Source organism: Heterocephalus glaber, unplaced genomic scaffold (assembly GCF_053883595.1).
Source record: "Heterocephalus glaber isolate CG9 unplaced genomic scaffold, H.glaber_assembly_v1.0 deba00001509, whole genome shotgun sequence".
NCBI lineage: Eukaryota > Metazoa > Chordata > Mammalia > Rodentia > Bathyergidae > Heterocephalus > Heterocephalus glaber.
Window position 1 is genome coordinate 45,245,042 of NW_028258325.1, and position 13,515 is coordinate 45,258,556.

The 13,515-nt window shown below is 37.7% G+C and overlaps 1 protein-coding gene and 2 pseudogenes across 3 annotated transcripts in view; 1 reads left to right on the plus strand and 2 right to left on the minus strand.

The window, feature by feature from the left end:
- Nucleotides 1-13,515, plus strand: part of Tmem165 (transmembrane protein 165) — a 48,694-nt gene that overhangs the window by 13,937 nt on the left and 21,242 nt on the right. For 2 of the 3 annotated variants that reach the window (XR_015441368.1, XM_087187677.1), the window contains exons 2-6: nt 1,413-1,638; nt 5,852-6,027; nt 6,569-6,751; nt 11,519-11,624; nt 12,343-12,451. Coding sequence is in view for 2 of the 3 variants with exons in the window: in XM_087187677.1 (XP_087043803.1) it covers nt 1,413-1,638; nt 5,852-6,027; nt 6,569-6,751; nt 11,519-11,624; nt 12,343-12,419 (768 nt within the window). In the remaining variant the exon portion in view is untranslated. Of the gene's footprint in view, nt 1-1,412; nt 1,639-5,851; nt 6,028-6,568; nt 6,752-11,518; nt 11,625-12,342; nt 13,106-13,515 lie in introns of those variants that run through there. The other variant, XM_021262333.2, reaches the window with a different exon arrangement.
- LOC147825156 (U2 spliceosomal RNA) lies at nt 6,992-7,109 on the minus strand (annotated as a pseudogene).
- LOC106009796 (ribosome biogenesis protein BRX1 homolog pseudogene) lies at nt 8,660-10,646 on the minus strand (annotated as a pseudogene).

Below are 13,515 nucleotides of genomic sequence, written 5' to 3' on the forward strand. Positions count from 1 at the left end.
CCATTTCCTGTGAGTGGCGGTTCCTATCTTAAGACATTGAGAAAGGGAGTTTACCTTCTTGTCTTGCAGCCCACTTCAGGGGCTCTCTCTTTATTCTGACCTCTGGAGACCTTACAGAGTGAGTAGACTCACACACAGACTTTTCCAGTTACTGAACAGAGATACCTCGGTCCTAGTCTGTCATGTGATTATTTTAGAGCCTGAACCAGCAATCTTTTTTAGTAATGAGCCAGACATAGTAAACATTTTAGGTTTCGCAGGTCACTTCTGTGCTGGCTACATAAGATTTCTGATGTATACATCTTCTGTTACTCTTTTCCTTCTTTCTCTCTTCTTTCATACTTCTTATCTTCTCACTGACCCTGTCCCCCTGCCCCTTTCTCTTACAGTCTTTTAAAAATGTAAAATACATTAAGTCACACAGGCTGGATTTGGCCTCAGCAGTAGCTTGCCAAGTCCTGGCCATAGAATCTCCTTCCTTGGCAGCTGAGGGTTCAGAACATTGGGGAAGGGCTGAGCAGCACTGAATACCAATGGGCTTGTCGCTTACACCATGAGGCACAGTGCTTACTGCTCACTGGAGCTTTGTTACATTTTCATCTTAATACACCACACATTTGGGTTTGACTTTTTATTAGGACACTTTACCTTCTAGGATATTTTTTAACTTCATTATATTACCTACCACCCATACATCCAGTTATATTAAGTCTTATCTTAGCTAGAGCTAACCCTTGGTAGCCTGTGAGAGCTGGATCCTGTTTTCTCCTTGACAATGTCAATGAGATTTCTCTCAGCTTCATGTCACTCGAGTGTTTGATAAACCCCAAGTCTTCCACCCAAGTTACTAATAAAAATTTCAATGAGATGTAGTGAAAAGCTAACATAACAAATACTTAGCCTAAGGTAAGTTTAATGTATGGCTAGAGCTAGCCTTTACTTTTTTTTGTTTTTTTGTGCTAGGTATTGAATCCAGGGCCTTGGCACTAAGCTACATATTCCTAACCCATTTTATTTTTTGAGACAGTTTCATTCAGTTGCCCAAGCTGGGCTCAAACTCTTGCCTCAACTTCCTAGAGTTCTGGGATTCCATGCCCTGCTTATATTTCTTTTAAATTGTTTTAGAGAATTATACATCTGCATTATAGTAACCACTGTCAAAGATTACTGACCTTACTAATGTCTTTCAAAGTGTTTAGATGGTGAGTATAATGATCATGACAAAATAACTCAATCTTTAAATTTTTTTTTTGGTACTGAGGATCGAACTCGGGTCCTTGCGCTTGCGAGGCAGGCGGCAGAACCACTGAGCTAAATCCCCAGCCCCAACTCAATCTTAATTCACATGCAAAATAAGAGAATTTTGAATGTTTTTTTAAAAGCAGTTAACTGATAATTATTTTTTATTTCAGAAAGGATTTACACCAGCCGTCCCAGTTCATGCCAATAAAGAAGATCCAGCTACTCAGACTAATTTAGGATTTATTCATGCATTTGTTGCTGCCATATCAGTTATCATTGTATCTGAACTGGGTGATAAGACATTTTTCATAGCAGCCATCATGGCAATGCGCTATAACCGTTTGACTGTATTGGCTGGTGCTATGCTTGCCTTGGCCCTCATGACATGCTTATCAGGTGAGTGCAGCCCCCAGGGAGTTTGTTGAATTAAGGGGAACATGGTGTGTAAGTATTGAGCCCTTGAAACATTCAACTAGTTGTATTGGAATTTGGTTTATGTTCTAGAATTTAGTAAACAGCAAATGGCTTCAGTACATAAATTCTTAAAAGCCAGATTGTACTTTTTAGATGAAATCTTTAGCTATTTTCAGCCAAAATCATACTCCATCATTTATTCACTGTATTTTATCCTTTTATTCTTTCTCAGCTGTTTTCCTTTTTAGTTCAGATTTGCATATTCATATTTGATATTTTAGCAATAGGATTTAAGACCACAGAGAATTGCATATTTTCTTGTTAAATGACACTTGGTAGGTAATAACTGAGAAATAACTTTCAGTTTAATATGCTTTATGAAGCTATTCTTACCCATTATGGTAAGAAATAAAATGTTCTTAGAACTCCCTGTATATGTTACTGTTTCATTTATTAATTTAAAGGCTTTGGTTTTTCAAAGCTTTAGATCATAAGGAGTTTAGGTTAACACAGTTTAGTCTCTGGTTCCATAGCTACCTGCAGCCGTATGGTTTGATGAAAATAATTGCTTTCTCTCTTTGAGCTAGACTTGAGTTTGAATGTAACCTGCCCTGTTTTAGGCTAATCATAAGTTATTTAATCTCTTTGAGCTTTAGTATTTCTATCTGTAAAATGGAGATTATCTGCCTACCTCATGGGTTATAGTCTATTAATGCTATTTGGAGTGCTTTGTTATTCACTTCCCTTCAGCTTGCCTTAAATTTTAATAGACTTATTTCTTACAGTGCAGAGCAAGTTTCGTTTCTGGCTACCTGGTGCCTACATCCTTGATAAAAGTTCATGTTGTTAGAAGCATAAAAATGAGTGTTTTAACAATGAAAATAATTTGAATACTTTGCACACTTTGGAAATTAGTATGGGAATTATTAATAAAAACATAATTTTCTCTTTAGAAGCAAGTTAATTGTATTTTAGTATATGTGCTGCCTCAGTGAGCATAGCAAGTTGATTATAGGAGATAGGAAATGAGGAGAGTTGCAAATGGAGACATCACTTATTTGGAATGAGTTTGAACAGAATCAGAGAAATGTATTGCTGAAATTTCCAGCCTCAAGGATGGGTAGAAGGCTGTATTCTCTGTGCCTGGAACCTCTCCGACCACACTCTGTGGTCCTCCCCGCCTCTTTCGTGTTCAGTTCCTTCTCTTCTGCTGCCAGGATCCAGTGTCTCATTTGTCCTCAGCCTTGTGTCTCCCTCTAGCTGCTAGCATTGTCTGACAGCCCTTCCCACCTGTGATCTTGAAATAGTGTGTATCAGGTTCTGCAAACCTTTCCCTGTGCGGTCTTGAAAATCATTTTGAAAAATTATTTACTCACTGTCACACTGAAGTTACCTAAATTTTTTTAATCATAAATTTAAGGAGTTGAAGGGCCGGGGATTTAGCTCAGTGGTTTCACCGCCTGCTGTGCAAGCGCAAGGACCCGAGTTCAATCCCTGGTACCAAAAAAAAAAAAAATTTTAAGGAGTTGCAAAAATGTAATTTCTGGTATATTGTGTAAAATAAGACAGGTACAGTGTTTAAAAATATACCCAGTGGATTCTAAACACTATTACAGCTTGATACCTACCATCACCATCATTCCTTTGAGAAAAACTCATAAACTGTTTTGTGGTACTGAGGGTCAAACCAACAGCCTCTGCACTGCGTTATATCTCCATCCCTTTTTTGTTATGAGATCAGGTCTTGCTAAGTCACTAAGTTGGCTGGCCTTGAATGCAATCCTTCTGCCTTCAGGCTCCCAGAATGCTGGGATTACAGGTATGCACTACCACACCTAGCTAAATAAACAGTTTTTTAAGACTGGAAATGTATGTCTTAATGATATAATGGGATATTATTTTTAAACTATTTTGTGTGTCTGTGAATGAATATCACTTGTTGCTAGAGTGAGATAAAGTTTAGTATCAACACTGATCTTTTCTAAGAGAAAATAGAAGGGCTGAGAAAGTTTTCAGTAAATAAGTTGATGGGAAGACATTTATGATAGCCATGTCACTCAGTTCAAAACTCTTTAAAAACCATACAGTGATCTCTCCTCAAAATGATTTTTTAACAATTTAATCAGCTGACAGCTCAATATGGTCTTCTGTCAGTTTTGCTGAACACAAAGAACTGGAAACCATCAAGATATCTAAAAGGCTTTTCTGAAACTTAACAAATTACTCTCCTTATTCAGATTAATCTTTTACTTACAAGTATCTTGTTTAACTGGATGTATTTAAAAATGGTTGGAAAAATTGAAATTTTTGTTAATTTTAATGTCCTGTTGTCAGTAAAGTATTTGAGTGTCAAGAAAGGTTTCCAAAGAAAGGACAATAGGCACAATAATCAGGAGAAGAAAAAAGTGATAATGTTTCTCCCAGTAGAGATGGCAAGAAGGAAAAATATCCCTAAATAACTTTTCTTTTTAAAGATTATAGTAGTCCTGTCATGTGAGGTTTCACTTTTTGCAGTTTTGGTTATTTGCAGTCAACTGTACTCTGAAAATATTAAATGTAAAAATCCCAGAAAAAAAATTTAAATTGTATGCTGTTCTGAGTAGCATGGTGAAACCTTGCTATTGCACTTCATCCCACCTGGGCCATGAATCATCCCTTTGTCCAGCATCTTCATGCTGTATGCAGCACCCATCATCACCCAGCAGTTGTCTCAGTTTTCAGAATGACTGTTGTGGTATTGCAGTGCTGTGCTTGTGTAACTCTCTTTTTACTTAATGCTCCAAAGTGCCCAAGTGGTGACACCAGTCCATACGACAAGGAAGGAAAGGTTAATTCTGGTATCATGTGGCCGTGCTCCCCAGGCATATTATACAGGAAAAAGCCCAGTGAACATAGGGTTTGGATCTATCCCAGGGTTCAGGCATCCTCTGGGTGTCTTGGAACATACCTTCTGTGGGATAAGGGCAGTTGTTATATCTGAGGATAAAGGGGTAACTAAGCTTAGGAGATTGTAAAGGTTTGCTGCCTTTCATTTTTGAAATTTTAGAACTTCATGGAAATAATTTTAGATTCGTAAAGCTATACAAATTAGATAATGAACACCTATATACCTTTTGTTCAGATTCACGTATTAACTTTTTGCACACTGCTTTAGAATTGTTTGACTTACATAAATAAAATTGCGTTCATTTTGATCTCCCAGTCTAGATCTCTCTTTTATACTGTCTTGCAACTAATATAAAGGCTGTAGTCTTCCTTATCAAAATCTTCTCATAGATTAAGCATGATTCTTATGTAATCTTAATCTCCCTTCAATGTTTGCAAAATGATGACTTCTGCTTCTCAGCTTTACATTTTCCAGTGAGCTCTGTCATTCTGCTATACACAGAACTTTTTCCTCTCCTATTTGTCTTTTACTCTTTAATCCTTTTTTCAGAGGTTTTTAACTAATTATTAGACTGTTTTGTGGACTGCATTGTCTCAGATTTGGTCCATGAGAGCCTCACCAACTGCCTCCTTGTGACGTGCTCTCATTATTTGTGTTTGCTTTTCCTTTCCAGTATAACAACATATTGCAGGTTCATCTTGTATCTCTGCTTAGTCTTAGAATTGGCCATTTCTCCGAGGAGCATTTTCATGGAGAGTGGTATTAGAACCCTAGTTCTGGGTGTAAGGTGGGCTCTTTGTTACTGAGATGTTTTTATTTCTTGGCCTTTTTCAGTGGACAGAGCTAGAAAATATAAGACTATATTGTGTTTGTGTGTATACACACATATGCGTAAGGAATTTTTAGTTTTCTTTCAAAATATGTTTTTAATCAAAAAGGAGAAGTTTGAATCATGCTATATGAAAATATTGTCATGGTTTGTTACTGTAGAGCAGTGATGGCAAGCCTATGGTTATCATTGAAAGCTCTGAAAGGTTTGCCATCACTGCTATAGATATTTATAATTAAAAAGTTTTTGATGAATATGGATTACATATGGATATAATATGCTTTCGAGGTTAAAAATCTTGGAATCCTTACAGGACATCGTTAGGGGCCATCAGAGCTAACCACTTCAAGCACCAGGCCCTCATGACATAAGTGACAAACAGTGGTAAACCATGATTCCTCTAGAAGTTAGCAGCTTCTTCAGTTAGTTGTGATACTCACCAGTTAACCAGATACACTGTTCGTCATATTTTCTTCCAGTTTTGTTTGGCTATGCCACCACAGTCATCCCCAGAGTGTACACATACTATGTTTCAACTGCATTATTTGCCATTTTTGGCATTAGAATGCTTCGGGAAGGCTTAAAGATGAGTCCAGATGAGGGTCAAGAGGAATTGGAAGAAGTTCAAGCAGAATTAAAGAAGAAAGATGAAGAAGTAAGTCATATGGCCCTGTCAAATATGGCCTAGAAGGTACTCACTGAGGAATAAACAATACCCAGAGGTTTTCAGTGGCCACATTTGTATGATACATGTGGGCTTCACAAAAATAGTTTATTTTGTTTGGTTTCCATTCTTATCTTTGTGATATGATTCTGGGGTAGTGTTAATGTGGTAGAGGAAGGAACCAGAGAGTTGAATACTGAACATGGGCAATCAGATTCCTTAATTAGGCTGATTCTGAGCTCCTGAAAAGCAGGGACTGATTTTTCACATGTTTCTTCCATAGCATCTGGGACAGTAAGTGATCAGTAAATACCATTTATTTTGTTGAAGAGGAACAGAAGCATTGAGAATATAGCATTTGTTGCTGCCTGAAACTAGTTGTTCAAAGCGGGTGGGGGAGTTTGGGCTCCCAAAAATTTTGTTTCTTTTGAGTGTGTTCCATAGACTTGATACACTTTTTAAAAGATTCAGTGATTTTTTTGGTGTGCTATTTTTATTTGCTTCCTAGAATTAATGTCATTTTTTGTTTTAGTTTCAACGAACCAAACTCCTAAATGGTCCCGGAGATGTTGAAGCGGGTACAAGCACAACAATACCTCAGAAAAAGTGGTTGCATTTTATTTCACCCATTTTTGTTCAAGCTCTTACATTAACATTCTTAGCAGAATGGGGAGATCGCTCTCAACTCACAACAATTGTTTTGGCAGCTAGAGAGGTGAGTGACATTTGGGAGACTTCTTTTATATTAAAACTAAAACATAATTAATGTTACTTTGCTAACATTGTACAGTTGTTGGGCAAGGGATTGTTTCCTGTCTAGACTGGTTTTACATCTATCCACCTTGCCCCTTGCTCAAGTTAGCCTTCAGTTTCTGCTGGCAGTCTGATAGAATTCTTATAAGTAGAAATTACACTTTTTCTCATGTTAATGAAGCTGGAGGGGCATGCTGTTTTCTTGGCTTGGCTTTTCTCAGAACTTTTGTTGGTATTCTTGTTGAATATAAGTTAGTATAATATTAAACTGATAAGAACAGATACTACACTTGATTTTAGCCAAAAGACTGAGAAGAAGTGGTATAATATTATTAAAGGCCAGTTTGGCAGTAAGTATCCAAGGCCTTTTAAAATGCATAACTTTTGGTTCTTCTGTTCCTTATAGCTAAAGAAATAACTGAATGTTGCACAGGTTGCTTATAAAAATGTTTAATGCAATCAAGTGGAAATTTAGAAACAAACTGACCTGTCCAGTAGAGGAGAACCAGTTCAATTATTTACACATTTCTGGGTTGCTTTTCATGTATTCACTCTTCAGCATCATTTTTTGATAAGTCTTAACTCTAGAATACTGATACCAAATAAATAGTAAGCCAGAAGAGACCTCAGATCCTCTACATCTAGGCTTTACTCGATAGATAAAGAACCAGAGACTCAGAGAGATTGGGTGGCTAGAGGACCAAAGTTGACTGGGAGTGGGACCAGGACTAGAACTACAGCTGTCAGCTCTGTAGCCCTTTATTTTTTACATAGCTGTTTAATGTCACTTAATTTAAAAGACACCTATTTTGTTTTTTTTTTTAACCTTTCTATTGAGGGGAATATTATTTTATCTGAGGTACTGTATCTGTCAAGGTGCACCGATTTACAAAGATTTACTGAGGAGAGGGTTATGGAATGGAAGCTGTATCTACTATTTAGGCTCTTCCTGATCTTAACTAATATTGCTGTTTCACATCAACTATATCAGATTAAAATTGTTTTTAAATCTTTGGAAATGGCTACCATAACAGAATAAATTCCTTAACATAGGTAGTAGTCAAAAATACAGTCTTTGAGGGCCAGGACTAAGATAGTTGGGAAAGGCTGTTTTGTCAGAGAAGCCTAAAAAATGCTGTTTTGGGAAGAAAAAAAATAAAGGAGCTACTTTTCATTTGAGTACTGTAGAACAAACTTTCTTTTAAAATGTTACTTTAATGGTTGTGCCCTATATTCTTGATTTCTAGCCGTTTATTGGCTTTCAGATACCAGAGCTGGGACTTAAAACAAAGTAAGTGACCTGATGGTGTGGTTCTGCCAGGTGTGTGGTGCTGGCAGAACCACTGCGTTTTCCCCGTACCCTCTCCTATAGGGCAGGGGCCTGGGAAGGCTCCTGGCTCTCTGGTGGGACACTTGGTCTAGTAGCACAGCACATGCAGCCTGGGTTTAATTCTCTTGCTGTGACCACTTCACTCCACCTCCCCGTGTCTCTTCATCTGCAGGTGGGGTTTACCTGTCTTGCAGATGGTAACACATGTAGGGTGTCCAGCACAGCTCTTAGCTACCCATCCACCCTACCAGCACCACAGCATTAGTGAGCTCTTGAAGAGCTGAGTTAGTCTGGTTTCACTCCTTTAAGATTCTTTATGAACCATGTAGTACCCTTGTACAATCCATTTCAGCCTGCAACTGTACCTCTGCTTTCCAGTACAACTTAATGTTCCAAAATCGGATTTCACAGACTCCTAGGTCTTCTGAGATGTTAGTAGGTAATAGGTGAGAAGTGGAGAAGTTTCAGTCAAATAAATTTGCCTGATTATAAATTCTTGTTTTAGGATACAGTGTGTAAAATAAGACTCTGACTCCTGTATTAAAAGAACTATTTTCTTTAATCAGTGATATTTCAAGTATCATTTTCAAATAGAGTAGCAATTTTAGAGGTCCTAATATATAGATAGAACTTGGGAAATGCGCTGTGTGTGTATGTGTTACTGGGGATTGAACCCAGGGCCTTCACACTGAACTACATCCCCAGCTTCCCTTTTTATTTTGTGAGACAGGGTTTTACCAAGTCACTTAATTGCCCAGGCTTGGGTTGGCTTTGCTGTCCTCCTGCCTCAGCCTCCCAGAGTGCTGGGATTATAGTGCTGTGCCACTGCACCCAGCTAGACTTACCTTCCTTTCCTTTAGATGCTTCAAAGCATTTCCATTTCCTCCCTGTGCGTATACACTGCCCACACCACAGCAGCTGGCCTGGCCTGCACTGGCAGACAGAAGTCCTCTATTTTAGCCCCACCCATCATAGTGCCAAGTCCCTCTGCCCAGCTCCCCCCTCACCTCACATAACTTAAACCTTTGTCTTACAGCCCAGTTTTGTGAACATTTTAATTTTTATTTATTTTTTTGTGATACAGTGCTTTATTTAGAAAAAGATAAACACCACTGATTCTAAGATATTTTTTTCTTTCAAATGGCACAGAAATTAGACAAAGTAGTCCAGGATAATAGATGTATTTACACACTGAATGCAAAATAAATATACAATATTGGGAAAACTTAGTTATCCATTGATTCATTTTGCATTTCCACTGTTCATCTTGTGTTTCAATTTTCTTTGCCTTTTGTAAATCCTTTTTTTCCTTGCTTTCAAATCGACTTTTGGCTCTGGTTTTACCCACTGTATTTCTATTGGTTTTTCCTCAGCTGGTGTAACAAAAACATCATCAGTAGGATCGTGTGGAAGAACAGTCTTTGGCTCTTTCTCTGGTTCTGCACATCTTTTACTTGCTGTTTCTCTTGGTATTTCGCAGCTGTGATGGATCTTATGATACGCCGATGCATGTTTGGTGACTGGTAGTGAGGATTTTCATATAAAGTTGGTCCTCCAAAACTTCCCTGAAAAATATCAGATTTAAGACAAAACAAGGTCCTATTTCTACAAGTTGAGCATCTTCATCTATGACCTGAACGTTCCGAAACCATATCCTATTATCCAAAATGGTGGAAGTAAACACATGGTCCACAAATGGCTGGCTTTTGGGATGATATCATGGCATACTAAAAATCTGAATTAAGAGTTCTTTTAACAAAGCATAATGTGGCAATTCATCAAAAGCAGGGTCAAAAGACAAAATCAGACGAGAACCTTTCAAACAGTTTCCAGTCATCTTCAGTTCTGCTAGGGTATGAATATTTTGAACAAGGAATTTGGCAGAGGGCCCATGAGGTGAATTCGAAAGCCACATATAAAGATCTTGTTTTTTCTTAGCTTCAAAATAGATGCATTTATTGCAGCTTTTCATTTCACAGACCTCATTAATCACAAATAATTTATCTTTACAATCCATTTTAGTATCTGCTTTAGAATAAGGCATCAACGTTCTCAAGTCTTGCATTAAATGTCTTGTTCTGAAATTTATTCCTCTGGAAGAAAAGATGAGAATCCGTTCCTTATTTTTCCACTTGCCCTTGCAAACAGGACCTGGGATATGGTCCTTCTCTGCTTCTTCCATCTCCTCTGGCACAGCAGATGACTTAGCTGGAGCCTCGCCATCTTGTTTCTTTTTGGCTTCTTTGCCGAAACTGCCAAGTCCCCCCGTCCTTCCTCTTGTTTGCCACCATCTTGCCTCACCACCTTCCCTCTTGACCGTACTTCCGGTTCTGCCTTGTGAACATTTTTAGCATGCACAATTTTTTCTCATGGTCAGCTCCTTTCTGCTTACTTAACCCACAGGACTCATCTCTGACCCTGTGGGCGAAGTGTTGGTTTTGTTGTTTTACTTGAGCTCACTGCAGCCCTTGCTAACTTGCTGTAGTTCTCTTGGGGCTGCCTTTCCATCACCAACATCCTTCTGCATTCTTTCCCAGGGTTATTACAGTCAGGCCCTGAGTTTATTTACACCAAATTTGACTAACTTGAATTTCTCTAATTTTAATTTCTGTTGATAGCCATGAAACCTGTTATGATCAAAAGGCTTTATGCCTCCCATTTTCTCTCAAATTCATCCAGTTTTTCTCTGCATGTTGTTCCCCCCCGCCAATCCAGGCCAGCACTGTCATGTTGCCTTCCAGTCTTGTTCTCTTCCAGTTCATTCTCTCCACTAGACTTTTAAAGCATAAATCTGTCCTGGTACTCCCCTTGTAAAAACCTGCCAGTGTCTCAGACAAAGGCTGAACTCCAAGCTCCTAGGTTCCTTCATGACCCAGCTCCTGTCTGATGGACTCTTCTTACTCCTCATTGGTTTTCTGTAAGAATCCCGACGTACTCTGCAGTTGGTTGTGTCTTCCTGTTGGCCTTTTTTTCCCTTGAGCATGTTCCTTCCTCCCCAAACAAAATTAGATCATTTGCTAACACCTGCTCATTCTTTAGGGCTATCTTTTTCTCCACTGACTGCCTCCAGATGAAAATCTTGTTCCTGGCACTGGGGAGGGGGTGGGGCACGCAGTAGACGGAGCCAGGGTTTCTGTTTTCTCAAAACATGGCCAAGTTTTCCTGTTTTTTTTTTCTACTTTATTGTTATAGGTCTAGTTATAGATATAACTGGTACATACTGCTTTAAGTATGAAGGGTTACCACCCCTCATAAAATTACAACACTTTAATTTTTAGAACTGTATCTTTGTGGTGGATCTCCATTTTTTTGGTGCTTAGGGGTTACTTTTCTCAAGGAGCAAGTTCAACCCTAATTTCAAACTACCAAACTAATAATGCTTCCTGTCTTTGCTTCCAGGATCCCTATGGTGTAGCCGTGGGTGGAACAGTGGGGCACTGCTTATGCACTGGACTGGCAGTAATTGGAGGAAGAATGATAGCACAGAAAATCTCTGTCAGAACTGGTAAGGTCTTCTGATTTTTTAAAACATTTGTTCTTTTTAAACTAAAAAGCAAGTCATTTGTTCTTTGTAGTCACTGAGAGATTAAAAATAGGGTATTAACTTTTAAGTTTTTACTTCTGAAGTATACTGGGTCTAGTTATTACCTTTTTGAGGTTCTAAATATTATCTATTATCGGAAACACAGACTGCTTTTCCCATGTGTACAAGCTACTAAAATACAAATTCATAAAAAAGCATTATCGAATTCCATAGTAGCTTTTTGTTAACATAATTTTTTTTAAGCTAGTAAACCAGTTACCATGCGGAAGTATGAGAAGTTTTCAGACTGGCAAGCATAGATAGAGACCATGTATATTCATTCGGCTGAGAATGTCCTATGCAGCTGCAAGTAACTATAAGGTGTACAGTTGAAACTCTGTTAGTTTGGTGAACGTTCTCTTTTGTAATTACGTTTTAAGATGGGTTATAATTCTGTTGCTTGACAGCACCAAGTTTAATATAATCTTGTCATTTCCCAAAACAGTACTAGAGGAGAAACTGATTTTTCCTGCTCAGTCAGGAGTGTTGTGTTCTTTGCTGTGTGAATGTGCTAGTTTTCAAGGATAGTTTACTAGATTAGAAGAATAACAGGCATCTTCACTGACTTCCTTAGAATTTTGTTAGTATAGAATCAGTATAGAACTTTGCCTTATTTAACTTTTTTTCTCTTCTCTTCTAGTGACAATCATAGGAGGCATCGTTTTTTTGGCGTTTGCATTTTCTGCACTATTTATAAGTCCTGATTCTGGTTTTTAACAAACTATTTGTTCATCGGTATTTAGTACAAGGTAGTGACTTTTGTCTTGCTATATATAATGTACACTATAACTAAAAGTAATGGAAAATACTATATTTTGTAGCATTGATTTGTGAGTTTGACCCACTTAATGAAATTACTACATCCAAAAAAGTCATGGATTTTATACGTAAAATGGATTTTTAAAAGAAACCTTTTAAGTATGGATTTTCCCCCAACATAATGATGCTCATTATGGCTATGGAACCATGGTACATTGGGGTCACTTAATTTTCTTCTAGCATGACCCCTTTATAAGGAGTGTATGTTTTCTCTTTGGTCACTGAAGTGTTTTAAGATGCTGACCTCAAAGTTTTCCTTGGGGAATAGATTAATCTGTTTTTTAAAACATTTCCCTAGGTCAGAAAACAGTAGTTTAATCTTGAGTCTTTTCACAATTAGGTTGTTTAAAAAATTAAAAGTCAAATAAATGGTATTACTATTATACCAGTAACACAATACAAGAACTGTTTGTGAGATCTGTTCTTCATTTTTTTATTGGGTAGGACACCCAATATAAAAGCAGTCAATATTTGACAACATGGAATTACCAAATTAAAAGAGAATACTATGAATGTATTCATATTTTTTCTATACTGAATAAACTGTAACAGATAAAATGTAAATAAAAGTGATATGACCAGTGCTTGTTTTTCTTTGTTATATAGCTTACTTTCCATAAACTTATATAGGCAACATGAGTATTTATAAGCCAATTTCTAAAGTAGATGTAAAAACACTGATAATGTTGCTAAACAGGAGCCTCTCATTCTAAAACACTCTTACTTAACCTTCACATTTCTGTGACATATAGTAGGTACTAATACAAGTTTAAAAATAACAGAAAACCCTAAAACTTACTCAACGGTGACAGAAGGTCAAACCAGGTAGTTTTAAGTTCCAGGGCCTGCAATTGTGCTAAATGCCAGAGCAGCGTTGTGCTAAAGCTGCCTCATTTTGTCATGGCAACTTGAATGGTAATCATTGTTACTTCAAGTATATTTGAACTTCACCACTCCACCCAGGTTATGTAACAGTTGGTTTCTCCCAGCTTAT